Here is a 22,494-nt window from a genome sequence, read left to right as displayed (position 1 = left end):
GTGTGTGTTTGTATACATTCACATTTATTCGTGTGTACATATATATGCGGAAGTGTGAGGTCATGATGGCTTTTATGGTAACTGCGATGGAGGGGTGTAATTACAATATTGATCGCTGAGCTTTCGGATCAAATGATGTGATAACATTTATAGCAGCCTAATGACCACATTAATTACACTATTGATTCTGTAATTATGATCATCCCCCGATTCAGTTAATCCACTGCATGGTACGGATGGAGAAAGAGACAAAGAGAGATAGAGCTTGATTAATCTAGAATTAGAAGAAAAAGGGAGATTTTGTCAGATGAATGAGGTTTGATATGCGCACCTTATTATCTCAGCAATTAAAGAATAAAACCAGTGTAATTTTAGTCTTTTCCCTTTGCCATTCATGCCTGTGAGGTACCTAAAGCCTACTGTTTACCACAGTTAGAAGCCACTGCTGTCTCTTTGAAATAATAAACTCTTCATTGTTTTAAGAATCCTTTTGAAAAACTTAAACACACAGTACACTTTTCCAAATGAGATTCATCTTGTAATACTTCCTGACATTATCATTGTTAGTGATGACTATTTACAGATGTTCCATTACAGCACACTATTAAATATCTCCTATTGGCAGTTAAGGGGCAAAGTAAAACAGAAATATGTCTTTGTATTCAGTTTTGGTCTGTCCCGCATTTTCCCTCTGTAGAAGCTCCCCTATGTCTCCTTCTTTTATAAACTGGTATACAACTCCATTGTCCATGGGGGGACACATGGACAATGGAGTCCAACAATGGACTCATATTTTGAGTTATTAAAATCTTAAACTTTTTGTCTTAGCTTCTGGCTCAGGGAAATACATACATGCAGACTCTTCATAGGCTGCAATGGCAATATTGTAAACACAACATCAAGAGCAAGTTTTTATTTAGTATGTTGGCGCAGCAATGGAGAGGGAGTCAAAGAGTCATTCGGATTACACGGGGGGGGGGGATGGAAGATGGACACAGATGCAGGGCAAAAGATGGGAAAGAGAGGAGTAAGAGAGCCAGGGAGGTCAGGTTTTAATAACTCAGATTTGAAGATGATCAGAGAAAAAAGGGAAACTTTAAGAGAAAGAGGGAGCGCAAGGCAGATAAAGCACAAAAGTAGAGAGAGATGTGAATAAAAGGCCCAGCTGTGTCTACATCAAATGTGTGTGTACGCGTGTTCACACGCTAAATGCTCTCTGGGCTTATGTAACTCTGTGTTCCATGTGTGTCTGGGAGCGGGACTCAGCTGTGGTGTGTGACATGTTTGACAGCACGCACAGAGCAGCATACCTTCACTTATTCATTACACCGCACATGCACACACATACACGGACACATGCAAAATTCATGGCCTTTAATGGACCTTAGCTTTATTCAGCCTGCGTGTGCAAGAACCTGCAGGAAATGGCACAGGTCAGTCAGGACACTGATTTAGTGATGAGATACAGTCCTCCAGCCTCACATTTTACAGACCTTTAAATACTGGACTGTATATTTTCATTTTAACTTTTTTTGTCACGTGTGGTGTTGTGTAAAACATTTGAGTTTTTAAATTACATGCAAATATTGGCCATAATCCAGAGACACACTGTAAGGGTCCCATGTTTTACCTCAAGCATCACACCACACATACACAGCCTTTACAATACGGGCAATGGCAATTTTATGTATATAACACATTTCATAACACATAAAGTGCTTTACATTGACAGATAAAATAGAAGCATAAACATGAGCACATAGGTTGCATAAATAACACCAATATAAGAATACATTAAAAGCATGAGTACAACAAAGAAACCAAATCAATGAAGCATACACCCAACCACACAGCAATGAAAACCCCAAAATACCACCACAATCAAATAGAAACCCCTGTCCTATCTAATTCTGGCTACAGAATTAAGCAGGCATCAGGCAGGAGACCTCTGCCTGATGACCTGGGAGGCCTGATCGGGTTATAACCGGTGAGCAAGTCAGAAATGTACTGAGTAGCCAAACCATGAAGTGCTTTATAGACTTAGTAAGCAGACTTTATAGTATCCAGCTCAGACTCTTGTGATGCATCTGACATATCACAACTGTCTTATCAAATCAGATTGATGTTCCAGGAGAGTTAAAAGCATTCTCCGTGGTAACACACCTTAGTTTACTGATGGTAAATGGAGGAGTTGTTCCACGCAGCACTGTTGACATCAGTACATAACGGACAGATTTGTTATGTTCAGACAAAAGCTGATGTCACTGTAAATCATCAAAACACACAGCTACTGCTTTTAGTCTGCATCGTCAATAATCCCTCCTCCATCACAATCCAATACATGTTTTTTTGACTCCCACTCCCAAACCAAAAAAACTGCAGCATATAATGATGTATCCCAGCAACAACTCCACATTTTTAATCGCCTATTCCCATTAGGGTCAAATGGCTTTCATTAAACCAATTGTTTTTAATCACCAAATCCCAGATAAAACAGGATTATTGTTATGTGACACACTTAGTCCATCATGTGAGAAATGTCAAGCTTCAGCAACAAGATGTTTAAGCAGTCTCTTAAAATCATACAGGTAACTATGTTACAGTTAAACATGTTATTGATATATTTTTTTTTTTCCTGGGAAGTTTTATACAAGCCCCTTTTTTTCCAGAAATGCCCAGCTTCACATTTACAGTTACAGAGATTAAAAAAGGTGGATAGTAGGAAGTAGTCTTTGAGTGCAACGTTTAGGAATAAAGAATGCTGCTGCTATGATCGCTTTACTGTAGTGTGTGTGTTTGTCACAGACATGGCTTGTAGTGACATAATTAGACAAAGTGTAAAATCCTTTTGTCAATTTCAATTGCTTCATAACAATTGCAGAAGTGAGGACGTGTTTGATTAAGTATTGATGTTTACAAAAGAGGAGTACATATGTTCTAGTTCCCTCTCTATTTCTGGGTGTGTTTGTTTGTTCTCAAAAAAGACTAATAAATTCCTCAGGGCTGTAACAATAAATCAAAATGCAATTTTCTTACTCTTGTTTCTTCAGGGCCCCCATCCCCGCCCAGAGACTTGGTCTACACCCTGAAGCAGTCCACACTGATCTTGGAGTGGGCTGCACCATCCGACACAGGAGGCAGGGTGGATCTGACCTACAGTGTGGGGTGCCGGAGGTGCGTCGGGAGGCAGTGCGAGCCGTGCGGGGCGAGTGTTGGCTTTGTGCCTCAGCAGGTTGGCCTTACAGAAAGAACGGTGACCGTGGTCAATCTTCTCCCCAACACCAACTACACGTTCACCATCGAAGCCTTGAACGGAGTGTCAGAGCTGCTGCCCAACAAGAGATTCTACACCCAGGTCAACGTGTCCACAAGCCTACCTGGTGAGTCCCAGTTTCACCTTTAAAAATAACCACACGCATTACACAAATTTACACACATGACAGCATGTGCAAGAATAGGGCATTTTACATTTTAAATTAGAGCACAAGTCTGCGCAGTCAGGAAACCAACAGCTGAGCAAGAATGAGGTCACACTGCATTTCTAAAAAGAAGACGTAGCAAATGGGACAAACCAGCACACGGCTCAGCTTGCACTGTATGTGTTTCTCAATTTGAATATCTTGTAGTAGGCCATATTTTGAAGAAGTCCACAAGGATCTTGTTTGACTGAATTTGTTTTTCAGAATATTCATGCTGTTTTGCTAAAGATTGTTCTAATGTTTAAAACCAGCTGTGGGGAAAATATATCTTCTTGGGTCTGATTTTGTGATCCGTTTACTACAAGGCTAAAACAAAATACCCTTGCACAATAAATGTGTGGCCTTAGCTTTGTGAAAAAGCACCTCTGACCTTTAAGGTTTTGTTACGTAAAAGCGTATTCATTTTTTATAACAATAGTGGACGCTTTTTTATAACAATAGTGGACGCTTGACGATTTGTCAATTCAGCAAGAATTGACTGCTTATACCTACACACACATACGAGTCGACCACAAAGTATATGCATACATTCACAGACGTAGATACATGTGCACACTTGCAGGTGCTGTGTTTGTCTTTGTTCATAAATAGATTTATGCACACTTTGAATACGCTTGCAATTTATGTAGATTCTCAACATGCATAAATCAACATATACAGTACTGTACACACACATACAGCTGCATTCAAAACCAAATGTGCATCCAGAAGACTGATGTTCATTTGTGTGTATGCTTATAGAGACACATACTCCTCCCTTATACTGTGCCCCTCATTGCAGACAGAGCAAAATGTCTCGCCCGGTAGGGGTGATCTCATTTTCATCAGCAGAAGTCTTCAGCAGGCCATTAGCCAGGGGCTTGAAAAGCACTTTGCCAAGTAGCCCTGTCAACCAGCTCTGCAACAGCACTATTTGGAAGAGCTCAAGTGTGACTAAACACGCACGCACGCACGCGCACGCACGCGCACGCACGCGCACACACACACACACACACACACACACACACACACACACACAAATGTACAAGACCACATTCTGGCTTGAATGCCGACAAACACTCTCTAATACACAAATGCACACATTCACTTACCTGTCATACCTGTGCGTATTTACAAAAAAAAGCTTGCTTACTTTTGAAAATGCTGAAATAAATATTAGTCTGAATAGACTGACATGTGCTGCACGAAGGAAGCAGGTAAAAGAATGAGAAAGTGAGAATGGTGAGTGTTTTTGTTACTGATTGGAAATTAGCTAGAGAAAATGAGCTACATAATGAATGAAGAACTGAATGGAGTCATATGAGTGCTGAGATGGCAGCAGTGTTGGTCTCTGTTAGTTTCAAGTAAGCTATAACTGTTTTATTATGATAGACTCTCACTTTATTACTTTAAAGCGTAACATTCGCCAAAATGCAACCTAGGGTCTTTTTGTGAATGTACACGAGTCAAACTTTCATTTAAAAGCATATTTAGGACGGAATCGCCACTCTTAAGATTTACCGTATTTTCGTTTTTCGGTCAAATGGCCTTTTGAATGGGAGTGCTAGGGGCACTTTTATGCTAGCCTCAAAATAGCTATTTTTAAAACACTAAGAAGGCTCGACACAACATGAAACTTTGCTCGAAGTATCACCAGGGGCTCTACAACTTAACGAAAGCATTGAGAACGTTGTTTGTGTACCTAGAGTTTACTAAAAAGAAAGGTTTCTCACCATAGGTCTTGTTGTTTCCAGCCGCAGCCATTTTATCAGTCAAAATCGATTTCCGAATGCAACATTACAGGGAGGAGAGTAAAGATGGAAAGCTCCTAAAGCTTAGTTCCATAAATGCACGGGTTATTTCTTGTTTTGTCATTATTTTAAAACAATATTGACCTCGTAGTTGAAAAAGGAGCCTCATATGGAGTCCGTTCAGTCGCATTCGGATATCGACTTGTTTTGTCTGCCGAGGTGGTAGCGAGCCTTCTTAGTGTTTTAAAAATAGCTATTTTGAGGCTAGCATAAAAGTGCCCCTAGCACTCCCATTCAAAAGGCCATTTGACCGAAAAACGAAAATACGGTAAATCTTAAAAGTGGCGATTCCGTCCTAAATATGCTTTTAAACGAAAGTTTGACTCGGGTACATTCACAAAAAGACGCTAGGTTGCATTTTGGCGAGAGTTACACTTTAAGGAAGTAAGAGGTGTAACAGATATGGATTGAGTCTTTTATATTTTAAAAGTGGGGTTTATGGCTGATATTGTGCCTCTGTGTGTACAAAGATAGCTTTAAGGAGATTTATGTTGAGAGTATTTGAATGTGTGTGTCTCTCAGTGGCCCAGATTCTATTGTTGGCCAACTGTAAATGTTATGTAAGAGTAACATCTGGACGGGTGAGTGAGAGGCTAAAGGACAGCTTTATGTGTGTGAAGTATGCATCCGATCTCTGTACTGTACAACATCAGTGACATGTAATTAAGAGTTGATATCAAGGTTGCTCCCTTAAGCTTCAGACTGCATTATTTTACTAGAAAGGTAATTTTGTTTTGCAAAGACAATAGTTTTTTTTTTCCTTTTTATCCTGTAGTTACCCAATTCAGCATGCTTGCATTCCACAAATAATGTTTTAAACTTGAAGCTACATTTAGCATTATTTGACCACTAGGGGAAAGAAAGATTAATGAAGGACTCAACGCAACACAAGGTGTTATGGCCAACCTAGTCTGGATAAACGTAAGTACATTTCCAAGATAATTGCCTGACATCACTCGCCAGATGTTCCTCACCTTCCACTCTCTTTGTGTTGGCCTTCTCAAAATCCCTTCGCTTCAGGAAACAACAACAAACTTCGAGCCAGCAAGCTACATGCTGAAAAGTTTTGAAGAAAATATGGATCGTGCAATAAGGCAGACCTGCTTGGTTTTTTCGTGGAGTGATTGTACAGCCTTTCAAAGAATATGTTAACGGCATTTACTATCTAACGTTTTGGGACTGATTGGTGGGGATCGCTGTGGACAAGTACAGACAGTGGTGTGTGGCAGAACGTGGTGTGGTGTAGCCAGACCTTACTCCACAGCTGTGTGGAGATCGGTCTGGCAATGCGAAACAAAGCCCCAGGCTTTTGACAATTATTTTACAAGAATATGAGTTGACTGATACTAGATACCTATGATAGTATGGCTGACGCAAACATGGCTAACAAGCTACAATTTAGCCGTCTCCAACTCCCTAAAGGGATTAAGTTAGCCAAAACCCCTGAGCTCCAAGGTTAGGGACACTATATCAGAAAAGGACAAACCTGTGGTGATTATTTTTCCTGTCCCCACAGTTCTTTCAACCTTTCTTCCTTTATCTCCCCCTTCTGTGTCTGTCTGTCTTGTCAGCAGTTGCCATGGTGTTGATTTGTGGTTATTATGGGGTATTAGGGTGTGAGTTGTCCCGCTAACCGTGTCATCCAGAGGGATTGGACAAGGGGTTAGGGGAGTGTGTTTGCAGGGGTTTCAGAAGACTTCCTGTGTCAGGGAGGATTTGGGGTGTTTAATGCTGTGTGTGTGTGTGTGTGTGTGTGTGTGTGTGTGTGTGTGTGTGTGTGTGTGTGTGTGTGTGTGTGTGTGTGTGTGTGTGTGTGTGTGTGTGTGTGTGTGTGTGTGTGTCACACAGACGGAGCTAAAATTTTGATTTGATTTTGAAATGTGCTTTAGGAATTTTCTTTGCCGTGTGTCTTGTCTTCGCTCTCATGACTTCAACAGTCATATGTCAGCTTTTGTTAACATACCTGTGATATCCACACAAGGCCAGGAGAGCATGGTTCAGATCAACAGCTAACAAACTAAAAGTCCCTTAAACCCTCTTGCCTGCTCTCCTCAATGGACAGCTCTCCCAGGGTCAAGTGGGGTAAGGCTGTGTGAATGTCTGTGTCTAATACACATTTGCGAATAAGTCATTGCCAGGCTAGTAGTCAGTAAGACTTTCAAAAGAACATCAGTAGAACTGTAAACAAAATTCATAAAAATTCATATCTGATCCATAAACATTAACAATACTTCTACATGTCTACCGTTTCAGCATCTGGTATCTGTTGCCATGGGAGATGACCAAAACTACCAGTGAAACAGGGACAGGCCCATAACGTTTTTTTGCCCATAAGTTAATCTATAAGGCATCTGCATGTATTTTCTTTCCCACTGCAAGATAAGCCCAATAGAATATAATTATTTGGGGGGTAGGAGTGACCAGTGTCTCTGTGCACTGTGAAGTGAGTTAGCGCATCTGCAGGAGCAGGCAGTAATGGGAAATCCTGTGCAGTCAGGTACAGAATTGAAAAAAGCTGCACAGACCTCAACCTTATGTCTGTACATGTGTGTGCGCCTACACATCAAGACTTTACGCCATCAAAACTCACTGACCTTTATGAATACTGCAGCAGGGATTAGGAACAAAGCTAACACACACCAGAACACACACACACACACACACACACACACACACACACACACACACACACACACACACACTCACTTTCCCTTTCTCTCTTGCCACCTCATCATCTCTTTATTACCTTATGCTCTTTTTTTACCTCCTCCTTCCCTCTGTGTTCTGATCTCTTCTTTTTTTTACCTTCTATTTCCTTCCTCATTTCCTCCACCTTATCCTCTCCTGCTCTCTACATAAACTCACTATTCTTAGATGGTAATTTCTCTCCCTCCTCCTCCTGCCACTTCATCCACAACCACTCTTTCCACCGTGCTCCCCTTCTCTCACTGCAAGTCTTGACATAATCACTGCTGCTCTTTTCCTCCTCAACCCTCTGCTTCCCTCTATCCTCTCTACAACTCTTTCCCCATCTCCTCTTACTGTACCATATTTGTTTTTCTGGGCACAGTAAGCTTGTTAGCAGCGGGTAGTATGGTTTAGCTGGCAACTGAGGGCCAACTAAGGATTTAAGGGCACAGTCTGAGTTGGGGAGAGAAGGTGCTAATGGGTGCTGTATTATGGCCAAAACAACCTAACCACATGCATACTGTAGACACACAGGATCACTTTACATTACTATGCATATATTAAGATTGTCTTTCTTTGTGGATGAAAAGTATTTTAAATCAAGTTACATTAAAACCCTCCATGTAAACCAAATTGAATTCTTTGAAAGCATCTCTTCGAACCGAATGCTTGCACATGCACACTGAAGGAGTGGATTTCTCCCAAACAGATGGGGTTTTATCAGGACTCTCCAGGCCACCAAGGGGAAGGGGGAGTTTTACGTGGCGTGTCAAGAATGGAATGGATAAAAGGAGAGTGGGGGATAGAAACATGACTGAAGTTAAGTGAGGAGATGGGGCATGGGCTGGGTAAATGGGGGATCAGTTTTGCCCCTGGCTCATTGGGCCCCTTATCCAGCTCTGGATTAGGGATGCATGTACTGTGTGTGTGTGTGTGTGTGTGTGTGTGTGTGGGTGTGGGTGTGGGTGTGGGTGGATGTGGGTGTCTTTTGGGAGTGTGTGTGGCCTGTGTTTTTATTTCTTGGAGGCTCCGGGCAGAATCTGTCTGGCTTGACGAATGTGTCATGATCAGACCATGCCTCTGCCTTTAGGCTAAAGCACACTGGGCCTGAAGAGTGTTCAGAATCAGTCAATGAGCAGCTGTCAAGAGCAGTTTAAGCAAGCCCATCCTTGTCGCTCTCCCATGGTGGAAGTGTGGGATGCCAGATTTGACATATTTGTAAGCTGTAAAGTCTGAGCCAACAGGTATATATATATATATATATATATATATATATATATATATATATATATATATATATATTTTTTTTTTTTTTTTTTTTTTACATAGAGCAGGTCCATATGATGTCTTCTTCTTAAAATCATCCTCTTATGTGCAGAAATGGGTCGCTGTTTCATTGAAGGCTTATATTCAGGACCTGATGTTTTTGCACAGCTGGATAATGTTGATCGGGCCCTTTTGAATATGCCATACAGCGAGAGACTCTCTGTCCCGCTTTCTTGTTCACTCTCTGCTCCAGCATTTCTCTCGCCCACCCACCAACTGACTGACACATTTAATCATTCCATCACTGAGTTGCTCCTCTCTGTTACACAAACACACACACACAGACACACGTGTGCACACACCTAGGTGGATCAAGTCCAGGCAACATATAATCTTGTAGTTTAGATGGAAATGTGCCCTATCCAGGTGTCCTCACTGCACCATTCCTCCCCCTCTCAGACAAAAACATCCACATTTGTGTGTGTTTGTGTGTGTGTGCTGCACTCTTGCCCTCTAAACATCTCCCCTCCTCTTTTTTTCCTTTACTGATATGAATGACAATAACCACAGATAATACCTGATCCTGGCTGAATCCCCGTTTACACGAAGGGAAGACGCAGATATTTTCCTGCGGTTTGGCCTCTCATTTACACGAAAACCCCGTTTTTATCACAGAAAACGATTATTTCTAAAAACTTCGGCCAAAGTGGAGATTTTGGAAAACTTCGTTTGCACGTTTGCATGTAAACTGAGACAAACGGAGGTTTAGGCAGCCGAGAGAGAGAAAGAGGAAGTGAGTCGTTGCTGTTGCTATTTTCGGGATTCTGATTGGCTAACGTGGGCTTGAGCTTCTTATTACACTGCCACCTACAGGTGTGGCATGCTCTTGACAGCATACAGTGAGGGAAATAAGTATTTGAACACCCTGCTATTTTGCAAGTTCTCCCACTTAGAAATCATGGAGGGGTCTGAAATTGTCATCGTAGGTGCATGTCCACTGTGAGAGACATAATCTAAAAAAAAAAAAATCCAGAAATCACAATATATGATTTTTTAACTATTTATTTGTATGATACAGCTGCAAATAAGTATTTGAACACCTGTCTATCAGCTAGAATTCTGACCCTCAAAGACCTGTTAGTCTGCCTTTAAAATGTCCACCTCCACTCCATTTATTATCCTAAATTAGATGCCCTGTTTGAGGTCGTTAGCTGCATAAAGACACCTGTCCACCCCATACAATCAGTAAGAATCCAACTAGTAACATGGCCAAGACCAAAGAGCTGTCCAAAGACACTAGAGACAAAATTGTACACCTCCACAAGGCTGGAAAGGGCTACGGGGAAATTGCCAAGCAGCTTGGTGAAAAAAGGTCCACTGTTGGAGCAATCATTAGAAAATGGAAGAAGCTAACCATGACTGTCAATCTCCCTCGGACTGGGGCTCCATGCAAGATCTCACCTCGTGGGGTCTCAATGATCCTAAGAAAGGTGAGAAATCAGCCCAGAACTACACGGGAGGAGCTGGTCAATGACCTGAAAAGAGCTGGGACCACCGTTTCCAAGGTTACTGTTGGTAATACACTAAGACGTCATGGTTTGAAATCATGCATGGCACGGAAGGTTCCCCTGCTTAAACCAGCACATGTCAAGGCCCGTCTTAAGTTTGCCAATGACCATTTGGATGATCCAGAGGAGTCATGGGAGAAAGTCATGTGGTCAGATGAGACCAAAATAGAACTTTTTGGTCATAATTCCACTAACCGTGTTTGGAGGAAGAAGAATGATGAGTACCATCCCAAGAACACCATCCCTACTGTGAAGCATGGGGGTGGTAGCATCATGCTTTGGGGGTGTTTTTCTGCACATGGGACAGGGCGACTGCACTGTATTAAGGAGAGGATGACCGGGGCCATGTATTGCGAGATTTTGGGGAACAACCTCCTTCCCTCAGAGCATTGAAGATGGGTCGAGGCTGGGTCTTCCAACATGACAATGACCCGAAGCACACAGCCAGGATAACCAAGGAGTGGCTCTGTAAGAAGCATATCAAGGTTCTGGCGTGGCCTAGCCAGTCTCCAGACCTAAACCCAATAGAGAATCTTTGGAGGGAGCTCAAACTCCGTGTTTCTCAGCGACAGCCCAGAAACCTGACTGATCTAGAGAAGATCTGTGTGGAGGAGTGGGCCAAAATCCCTCCTGCAGTGTGTGCAAACCTGGTGAAAAACTACAGGAAACGTTTGACCTCTGTAATTGCGAACAAAGGCTACTGTACCAAATATTAACATTGATTTTCTCAGGTGTTCAAATACTTATTTGCAGCTGTATCATACAAATAAATAGTTAAAAAATCATACATTGTGATTTCTGGATTTTTTTTTTAGATTATGTCTCTCACAGTGGACATGCACCTACGATGACAATTTCAGACCCCTCCATGATTTCTAAGTGGGAGAACTTGCAAAATAGCAGGGTGTTCAAATACTTATTTTCCTCACTGTATATACACGGGTACATGTAAACGAACACTTTTCTGAAAACATAGAGGTTCTAAATGTCCGTTTATGAAAATAGCCGGCCACGTGTAAACGTAGTCTGAATCTGCTCACCTCGCCTTTGAAGCGTGATCCTGGATAATATCATTTTTAACAGCAGAGCAGAATAATTGTGTGTATGTTTAGGATGAGGCGGCTGGATGCTGATAGGGCAGATTAGACTAAAGTCGTGAGCGAGGACAGGTTGCCAGATACCGCTCCACTGCTGAGGCAGGCCGCTAGCCACAGATTAAAAGAGCAAGACTCACTGCAAGATAGTGAGACCTGCGTGGGGTAGCTGCTCTTATATACAACATCATTAGATTAGGATGCAATCACATGCATGCACATATAACCACCTGCGGAATCGTGAAATAAAGATGTTGAGATTTAAAACAGAGTAGTCTTGAATCCTCTAAATGTTTTTACATGCCAGCCTACTTTAGTCATCCACCTTTCAGACAGTGATTCAGTTTAAAGAAACGTTAACTGTGTTTAATACAAAGATATTATATAAGCTGTACTTGAATGCATTTAAAGGATGCTTTAAAGCTATAATAGTGAACCTTTGCTTTATTGCCCACACCATTATGTTGTATTATAGTATTAAATTATACTATTAAGCGATTTCATTGCAACAGCTAGATGTTATTCTTCAATGTCTTTTTTCTTACATCAGTGAGGTGCTGAAAACTTGTGTGCTTAATTCAGTCAGTGCATGGAATGCATTGCTTTATGGTTACCCTCTGAGAGGATACTGCAGTGTTTCTCCACACAAATGACAGTTGAAAGTGTGCAGCAGTGGATTCTGGCTTCAGATTGAAGTCTATCGGCAGGATATTTGAAAATCTGAGTGAAATCTGGAACTGCAATAAATACAAGGCACATTATTCATTTCCTGATAAGCTTTTTGCATTGATCCAAGATACACACGTTACTGTCAAGTTCAAATGAGTAAAAATACTTTCAAAAGTTAACCACGCAACTACTTGGCCGTTTGAAACTTTACTGAAATGCACATGCACGCTCCACTGGGATTTTGGAACCACTGACAGAAATGCTTGTGACAGTAGGTGTATAAAAAGCCACAGGGACAGCGGACAAAAAGAAACTAAATGTTCCCACTCCTCTGCTGTCAGTCACATAAATCGTTGCACTATCCGTTTATCCCCAGGAGAAGCCAGTAGTGTTGTGCCCAGAGGGAACGACGCTCTTGCTTCCCATTAACCCTATGATCATGAACAGGCCTGAGAGATGCAGCTCTCTCAATCATTCCTGCTTATACGACTTATAGCTACACACTCTCCACCATCTTAACTTTTCATTCTGAGCACACATGGGGGAACATAGAACAATGGATTCCCCCAAGAACAGAGATGGAGGTAGAGCTGTGTTGGGGAAATGGCGAGATAAGGAGATGGAGAGACGGCGAGAGAGGAACCATACATGTGAGGAAGAGAAAGAGAGGAAAAGTAGGAATGACTGTGAGATGTTAAGCCCTGCATGTGCCGACACCCCTGGGGAGAGCAGCTCCTCTGCCTGTCTCCTTTGATAACGCCACAGAGATGCCAGATGCACCTCAGCTGCCTCTGTACACATGCATGCAAGAGCCTACAGCAGCGGCTGCCATTTTGTGCCACAGTCTATTCATAGATCTACCTGCCATAGAGACCTGAGGACAGAGCTGTCACATAACCCCCAGTGTCTACAGGATTGGGTATTGAGAACTGGATCTAAATTGTAACTTTTAACCCTCTTTAAGAACCTAAGGATTTGTTAAGAAACGTGCTTTTCAATTCCACCTTTTGATTTCTGAAAGCAAGTTAGGAGCATCTGTGCTTCTGTCCATATCGCTGAATAGGTATGCACCGAGTTTGCAATATGACGGACTGTGGCTAGAACTTTGAAGGGCAAACAGTTATCACCACTGGAAATGAATACAGTGGAAGGAGTTCATCTAACATAGGAATGCATTTACTGCATTGTGGTGTGCACAGTGCTCCCAGTAGTGGTCATGACTTAAGAGAATCAGCTAAATGTGCATCCAAAGTAAACGACAAGAAATACTTAACTAGTGCATGGCAAGATAGAGAATATTCATATTTTTCTTTTAACCAGACAGAATCTTAAAATACCATTTCGTTCATGTTTACGGCAGCTTAAATCAGCTAAAAATGAAGGTAGTTTTTGTTTTCTACATAATTTACTTTCATATTCAAACAATACAATTTAATAAGTTTGTGACAAATGTGTCAAGGGTGTAAAAATGTTCCGATTCAACAAAAACTGCAACTAATGAGCAGAGTCTGAAATCTGATCTATAAAATCTAAATTACACCCATCCCTAGCTTGTACTCATATCCTAGTAAGTTTGACCAAACTCTATCTATTATACTTCCTCATGACTCACTTTTTCGCTCTCATCATAGTGTCCCTTTTGAAGTCTAAATATCATTTCTCCAGCAGTGATTGGTATGTGTACAGCAAAGCTTTCATACCGGAATCTTATCAGGAGCTGTATGTCTTTGTGACGAGTGCCTATCAGTGTGTCTGCCATGCAATTTCTGCTGTATGATGAGGCTTTGAAAACGTATGCTGCGTACTTCCACAGCAGAGCTGGAGAAGCTTATTGCCCACAAGGCCATCACCTCTTCTATATTACTTGTGAAAAGCATTGTGCAATTGTGTGTGTGTGTGTGTGTCTGTGTGTACATGTTTGAGTGCAAAAGCCATTTCACACAGCAGTCGGCATCGATTTCTTCCTCTCAAATGAAACGCCAAAACCAGCACTACCTGCCATTTGCTGCCATACACTCTTGTTTGTGCTGTGTGTGTGTTGAAGTGGTGGGCGCACAGTAGCTGCACTTATGCCAACTGATTGTGTGTGTATGTCTTGTAAACTATTATATCCGCTTTTTCTTAGGAGACATTTTCTAGACAATATGGTAGATAATGAAATGGCAAATTCAAATTCGCATTTCTTCATAATTTCATTAGTAAATATGTTTTAGAAGCTACGAAAGAAGTTTTTTTTTTTTTTTTTTTTTTGGCTTAATGAAAGGCCCCTTCCAGTTTAATATGAAAGTCTGATATGTATTAGTGTACATATTGTATCACACTTACGGTATATGTGCTGTTTGGGGCAGTGGTACCTCAGTCTGTAAGGACGTGGCTTGGGAACCGGAGGGTCGCCGGTTCAACTCCCCGTACGGACCAAGGCACCGAACATCCAACTGCTCGAGGCACCCTTCATGGGCAGCCCCTTCACGTGGACATCTCTCCAATTAGCGCATGTATAGGTCCTGTTTGTGCGTGTGTGTGTGTGTGTGTGTGTGTTTCGGGCCTGTGTGTAAAGTGTTATGTATCAACAGAGTGTAAAAATGTAATTTTCCCACTGGGGATCAATAAAGTATCTCTTCTTCTTCTGTAGTAAATTCCTCAAGGGTTTAGAAATTGTACTCACAGTTTAGACTCTGATTCTGTCTGGCACATTTTAACGCCACTTTAACCAGTGCATTACTTTTGTATTTAAGACTTTGGGGTATTGTGTGTGTGTGTGTGTGTGTGTGTGTGTGTGTGTGTATCAATAGAGAACTCATGCTCACCTGATTTGTATGTGTCAGATTAAGCTGTGATGCCATTTGGTTGGTGTGGAGGCAGGCACCAGTCCTATGCATAATTCAACACACAAGGAAGGAAAAAGAAGCAAACAATAGCCTGCAGTTCTAGATGGGGTGAGTAGGTTGACACCTTGCTCTTGGTTCAGTTAGACTGAGTTTCTCTTTGTGTTTGGGTGGCAGGGATTTTAAGAAAGGAAGGGTGTCTGTTAGAACTAAACTTTCACTTTAACCTTTCATTTCATCAACTACCTAGCACCTTTCTCTTTTTCTAAATTTGTTTGTTTGTCCTTTGTCTCGTCTCATCCCCCCCCCCCCTTCATGTACTGTGGGAGTAATTGCTTTATTTTTTCATGAGCTAGGCTCCAGTCTATTTCCTCTACATTATATAATAAATGCCTGTACATATTCATTAATCATAAAGATTAATCGCTCTGCAAGTGTTTATACATTCCTGTATATTGTTAATTAGCATCTTTCCTTCTCCTTCAGTGTCTTTCTTTTTTCCTACAACTCCCCTCCCCCTACAGCTTACTGTTTATGTCTGTCGCTTATGTTGCATTATGTGGGTATATTACAATGACTGGATGCCTTAAAGCAAAGTGTTCATACTTTCAAAATGCCACTAACTGGAACAATTAGCTTTTTCTGAACACTGAATATTTATTTATTTTAAAGTTTTTTCACATTCAGGCATGGAATTATTGTTTTAATGCAAATCAAACATTAAAGTGCCCTCTCAAACTAAACCAGTTATGTTTTCATATACTATTTCAGGTATTTTATTTCTACTTTTCTGTAAATAATAATGGGCACCAAACTGCATTTACTTTATCTTGTCAAAGATAAGAAACACAAGAAAAATGTGCAACTAGTCAGACTCTTTGGGTAATTCTAACTAGGTGTTGTGCCTATATATCATATCATGTTTTGTTTTATTTACATAATCATATAAACATTAGCCTGAACAGAATTGACACAATGATGCCTAACTGCAAAGGCTCATTGTTATTGAATCCTAACCCTAAGTGAATCATTTATTTTAATAAAAATGACATGTTGAATTGTTAACCTGCTCACTAGATTTCACTTTATGATTCGGAATTGCAGTTTTACTTACTTTTTTTTTTATTAAGGACCGAGCCACTTTCCTACTGGACACAAATTTAGAGACACACAGACACGCACAGTCACACATGCACATACACACATGCTGGTCTATCATTCGGCCTGGATTTTCTTCCTTCTCTATTCTGCTTGATTGGGCAGTCATAAAATGCAGTGATACAAAAATTCACAGGAGTCACCATGAATAATGGATAATACCTGTTTTCAGACATAAAAAACCCACACAGATAGAAACGGACAGTGAGAGACAGATTGAGTGTTTCTTTGATCTGCTGCCTAAAATGACTTTATTATCCTGCTGTTCAAGAAGACTGAAGGAGCTGCACAGATGCTGTGTGTGGGTGTGTGGGTGGGTGGGTGGGTGGGTGGGTGGGCGGGTGTGTGGGTGGGTGGGGCTGTTTTCACAGAGGAAAGAGATGAATTGGTGGTTAAAGGTCAGGAAGGAGATGAGCAGGAAGTGAGAAGAGCAAGAAAGAGAAGCCGTCAACTGATGGGGTGACTGAGAGGAGAATGAGAAAGGATAGAATAAAAACAGAAGACAATCAGGGATAGAAAGAAATGTCAAGAGATAAGGAAAAGTGACTTTAATGTCATAGAAAATCCTGAGGATCATGTATTTTTGAATTACATTGAAAGGTTTAAGTGAAAAACAGCAATAATTTTAATCCAGTACAAAAAAGATGACAGGAAACCCCCCTTACACTCCCCTGCCACTAAAATTAACCCTAATGGCCTTAATGTCAGCGCTCCTCCCAAACATAAAGGCCTTTTCACTAAGCTAACTGCACCCCTTTATTTTTCTTAGTATTTTGGAGTGACAACCTATTTTGCTACTTCATTATACACAGCATAATTAGCACTTAAGCAAGAGTGGGTGGTGCTTGCCGATTATCATACTATGTGCTGCCTGTCATTTGTTGACAGAAAAACAAAGAACTGATCTTTTCTCAGTAATGAAATTGTTTGCTTAGCGAGCTGCGCCATTACACACTGCATCTAAATTTGGAAAGCTTTGTACGGTATAATTCATCTTCAATTTTGTTCCTCTATTGTGATCAATAAGAGATGAAATATCTGTCAGGCTCAATTTCACTGCGGCTCTTCTAGATTGAGTCAGAAAAAGTTCTGATGTCAGTTTAATTGAGAGACTCTGAGAGGAAAGAAGGAGTCCAGGCTAACTGACGGAGTCTCTGTATCCATCTACCAATCCAGGCCCTGTTCAATCACACACACACACACACACACACACGCACACACGCACACAGTGTTTGTCCATTCATGGAGTGCGATGAAGCTGCTTGCTCTGACACAGCTCAGCTTCAATAATTAATCCGTTACCTCTCTGCTACCTGCAAAGTCCACGTACTTTCACTCCCTTTGTTCCTCTTCTCTCCTGACATCCTTGTTGGACTTCCCCCACTGTCCTCTTATGCCCACAATCCATATTTGCTTCCTTCTTCCTTTGCCCTCTCATCTTAGATCTGTGAATACAGTAGGGTATACTGTATATATCAATGCCTGCTTTTTGGCAAAATCCTCCTTGTAAGAGAATTCACTGTCTTCCTCCCTTGACCTTTGCCTGCACCATCAAGCTTTGTGTAAAAACTGGGAATGCAGCAGAGAAAGACGGTTTCTGATGTTCTCAAGAAAACTCTTCGAGCCATTGTATTTATATTGAATTAGACTGTAATCCCCAAACTCATCTCTTTTCTTTCTCTCTCTATCTTCTCGTCTTTGTAGCGCCATCTCTGATCAGTGATCTGCGAGCGGAGAAGATCGAGCAGAAGAGCATAACCTTGGTGTGGAGGGAGCCGTCTTACCCAAACAGCAGCCGCACTGAATATGAGGTCAAATACTATGAGAAGGTAAATCCACTGTTATTGTTTTTCACTGATGTTTTTCTGCTACATCACTAACCTTAGTTTGTCATGTTTATTCTTGATATAAATTGTGTATAAAAAAGTCCAGCAACCAAATGGAGGGAAGAAATTAAGGAATATAAAAGTTAAAGGAATATGTTTTTGAATATTGTCCCTTTGGTATTAGAACCCATATGATACAACATGGCTGATTTTATTTTACAATGTTAACCTTTTACTGATTTATCAGTATTGGTGCCAAAGAAAAGTTTGAGGCAAATGGGAAAACGGTGTCACTATAACATGGTTTTGTGTACCAGAGAGCACTGATAGGTTAATTATTATGTGTAAAATATTCTGCTCTGTATGTGTTTTGGTCACAATTCTTTGATAACCACATTCTACAGTAGATACTACAGTAGATACTACAGTGATACTACAGTGATTTAGTCTTGCGCTTCCATAAAGTTATGGGACTCACAAGAGAAATAAACGGTTAAAATCACAGTAGCAGAGACCGAAAGCTTAAAAAGTGTCTCATACTGTATAATAATGCAACTCAATAGTGTCTTTCATTAGATCCTCCCTTAAGCTGCTTTCACAGTCTGAGGTAGAACTCCTCATGACGAGTAAACTGAACTTCTTGTGTAACATTGATGGTGGACCCTTTTTAATGATTTGTTATTTTTTATATATTATTAGATATTATTTTTCTTAATGGTATATGTTTCTGTAAAAACAACAATTAACAGCCAGTATACTGTATAAGTATTAGATTTTTTTTAAAACTCTTAAATATAAAAATCGGTATTGAAATTGAAAATCCAGTATCATTCGGGGTCCAGTTGGTATCCATGGTGACAGCATAGACATTCAAATAATCTTCATGTTTCCTTTTGTTTTGGTAAACCATGCTAACATTGGTGATGAAAACTTTAAGGTGAATAGAAACTTTCAACAAAGGTAACAAGGGGAAGTGATATACTGACTGCTGTTGTGTTGTGTGACTTTGGAGCAAATCAGAAGTGGTATTTTTACAACCCTTTCCATAAGATTAAATCATTGCCTTGAACTGCTAAATACTGAGATGTATTTTTAGTGCATTTCAAGGGCCAATTATGTATAACCCTGAGTCCATGTTACTGACACATTTTCTTTTGCTCTTATGGATACCAGTGTAATTTCATCGGCCTTATCACGCTCATTTACTATAGCACTTAGTCAGATCGTGACAAACCAGTATTCACAGTAAATCTGTCATGCACGTAAATCACAGCTGTCACGCTTACACATCTCCATTTTCATAGGCTGCATTTTCTGGCAGGTCTTTGTATTTGGCTGTGTCACACTCAAACCCATTTTCACACCTCCTTCTCTTCTCTATGCTTCGCCATATTTAATAAAGCCCTGCTCCTCACTGTTCTACTCCCACGTCTTTAGAAGAAGAAAAAAAGATTCAGAGGAGAGGAGGGGTGGGTGAGGAAAGACTTGAGGAAAGAGAGGAGATAACAAGAGGTATACAGCAGAGCGTTTTGAAAGAATGAAGTGCCTGTGTGATAACTGAGGGAGAGAAAAGGTTAGAGATGGTATTAGGGACAGATGAGGGGAAGATGACTTGGTGGAAAGATGCTTGTAAGAGCACAGTGATAAAAAGAAAGGAAAATTGGTAACAGGCCACAAAATGAAAAGGCAATACAACTACACTGCAGCAATAAGCCTATTAAAGTATGAAATATGGCTTTGCTTAGTCAGTGTATAGCCTTTTCCTTCTATTTTTGTATCAGGATGCAGCTTTACAGTATGAACCCACATATTTCTGTATGCGTATGTAAAATCTGTTTAATCTGGATCACAACAAATAACACATTGTGACGACATTAATGACGAACAATGGTGAGACTAATAATGATTAATTCACTGTTTATTCATAACTTGGTATAACAAAGTGTCATCTGTGACCAATCATTTCTGGGGGCTCTGTGTTTTCCTCACCATCCTCCCATGTCCATCTCTTCAGTGTCACATACTATATTAGCTCACTCCACAGGAGTCACTCATTTCATCTCTTTATTTCATTCTGCCTGCGTCCCTCTCGCTGACGTTCGTTCTGCTCCATCCCTTTAAAAAGCAATAAAGATCATACAAGTAGCTTTGTGCACACTCAAAAACTTACTCTTTCACTTGCTTTACCGTGACTATTAAATCTGATTTATCATCAAAGCTGTAATAGAAGCTCAACTTCAATTGAAGTGATATTGTTGACATGCAGAGGCATGATAAAGATAGATAAAATAAGGACTATTTGTTGAAACAAGGTGGGAAAGGGAACGCAGGCAAAAACAAACATATCAGACAACAAGTGGAGTGATTATGTTAATGTGTCACCTACTCACTGCCCCCATTGTGTCCACTTGTGTGAGTGAGTCATTCTCACAGACAGAAACAAATGAGCACCATCTTTGATTTGTTTTCTAAAGATCTCTCTAATGAATAGAGCCATGCTTTTATTACCAAGGTTTTTCATAATTTACTTCCAAAGCAGAGAGTGATACTTATTGAAAGCAGTTTAAAGAAGTCGGACTCCTCAGCTTGTCTGAAAACTTTGTCTGACTCTTTGAATCGTCTCGCACGTCTCCCAGCATTACAAACTGTGCCATGAAAATGAACAAGGCATCTCACAAGTGGATTCCACCTACTCGTCGCACTCCTCCTCCTTTGTTTTCTCCATGTCTCACTTCACTTTCTGTCTCCGCAGGAACAAAAGGATCAGAGTTATTCTACTGTGAAGACCGCCGCCACACGGATCAGTGTCAACAACCTCAAACCTGGCACCACATATGTCTTCCTCATCCGCCCTTTCTCCACACCGGCCCCCTCCTCATCCCTGTCCTCCTCCCCTTTGTCATCATCCTCTGCCTCCTCGTCCTCCTCTACTTCTTCCTCTTCTTCATCGTCCTCCTCTCCACCTCCCATCGACTACGGAGCGTACAGCACTCCCCTGGAGCTACAGACACTTGGCGAGTGTGAGTAGCCGTTTTACGCCTCCTCCTCCCCCCCCCTTTCTCCTCCTCACTTTCTCTTCACTGCCTCTTCTCAGCACCGCCAGGCAGATTGGGATAGGGGGTTTGTATAGGCACCTGGCCAGCCCACACAATTAACCGTGTGGCTAGAGTGAGAGAGAAATGGGAAGAGACAAAGAATGGGAAGTGACTGTGTCTGAGATTATGTGTGAAGATTTTACTAGTAAACTGTGAAATGTTTCTCCTTTGTGCAAGTTGATACCATGTCCCTTGTGTCATCTCATGAATCCTTTGTTTTAAACCTTTTATTTACCCAGGAAAGGGATTTGTTGAGCATTCAAAGTCTATTTCACCCGAGAGTTGCCCTGCACAAAAATCTTCTACAGTTGGCCAAAGACCAGTTTTACAGATTATGTATTTGTTTTTAAACAAATTGTGTCACACTTCTTTGTTTTGCTTTAGGGTGAGTGCTCTTAGTTGCACAATAACTTTTTTGGGATAATGCATATTCAGTTAGCTTCATCTGCCTCAGGCTAGATCAAGAGTCAAATGAGTGATGACCTGACACACTTACAATGCAGCAACACAGAAACCTCTAGTGGCCACGTACAAAACGCAGGCATGCAAACAGATTTTATACAATACTAACAATACATTATCATCAACCTCAATAACATGAATATGACATTTATCTGTCAAGTGAATAATGCATTAAGTGACTATAAGTATTTGTAGGTTGATTGGAAGCAAACAATGGGTGGGTGTACAGCTTCAGTACAGAGGGGGGAAATTCATGTTCTTTAGGAAGTGTTTACATTGTGGTGCTGAAGATTAATTTTCAGTTTTGTGAAGATAACTGTTAGCTAGTGCCTGCTGTGCTGTGTCCCAGGATCGTAAATATTGCAGATCTGTTGAGGTTCAAATTTAGTTTTTTACCTCGGTAACAGCAGATTACAAAACTATTACTGTTTTTAATAATTGTACAAGTGATTGCAGGGTCATCAACAACCCTTAACTTTTAAACCAACATGGATGAGAAGTTTTTAAATTGCTTATAAAAAATGGAAATGTGAAAATCTACAATTCTGGCAAACTTGCCAAACTGCCATCTGTG

The 22,494-nt window shown here is 40.9% G+C and overlaps 1 protein-coding gene across 2 annotated transcripts in view; it reads left to right on the top strand.

Moving 5' to 3' along the window:
• LOC116047229 (ephrin type-A receptor 7) overlaps positions 1 to 22,494 on the top strand; it is a 156,400-nt gene that overhangs the window by 107,501 nt on the left and 26,405 nt on the right. For both annotated transcript variants that reach the window (XM_031295875.2, XM_035991463.1), the window contains exons 5-7: positions 3,051 to 3,380; positions 18,242 to 18,366; positions 21,116 to 21,383. In XM_031295875.2, the coding sequence (XP_031151735.1) occupies positions 3,051 to 3,380; positions 18,242 to 18,366; positions 21,116 to 21,383 (723 nt within the window). The remainder of the gene's footprint in view (positions 1 to 3,050; positions 3,381 to 18,241; positions 18,367 to 21,115; positions 21,384 to 22,494) is intronic.

This window comes from Sander lucioperca, chromosome 14 (assembly GCF_008315115.2).
Source record: "Sander lucioperca isolate FBNREF2018 chromosome 14, SLUC_FBN_1.2, whole genome shotgun sequence".
Lineage (NCBI taxonomy): Eukaryota > Metazoa > Chordata > Actinopteri > Perciformes > Percidae > Sander > Sander lucioperca.
This window is presented reverse-complemented; position numbering and strand designations above follow the sequence as displayed.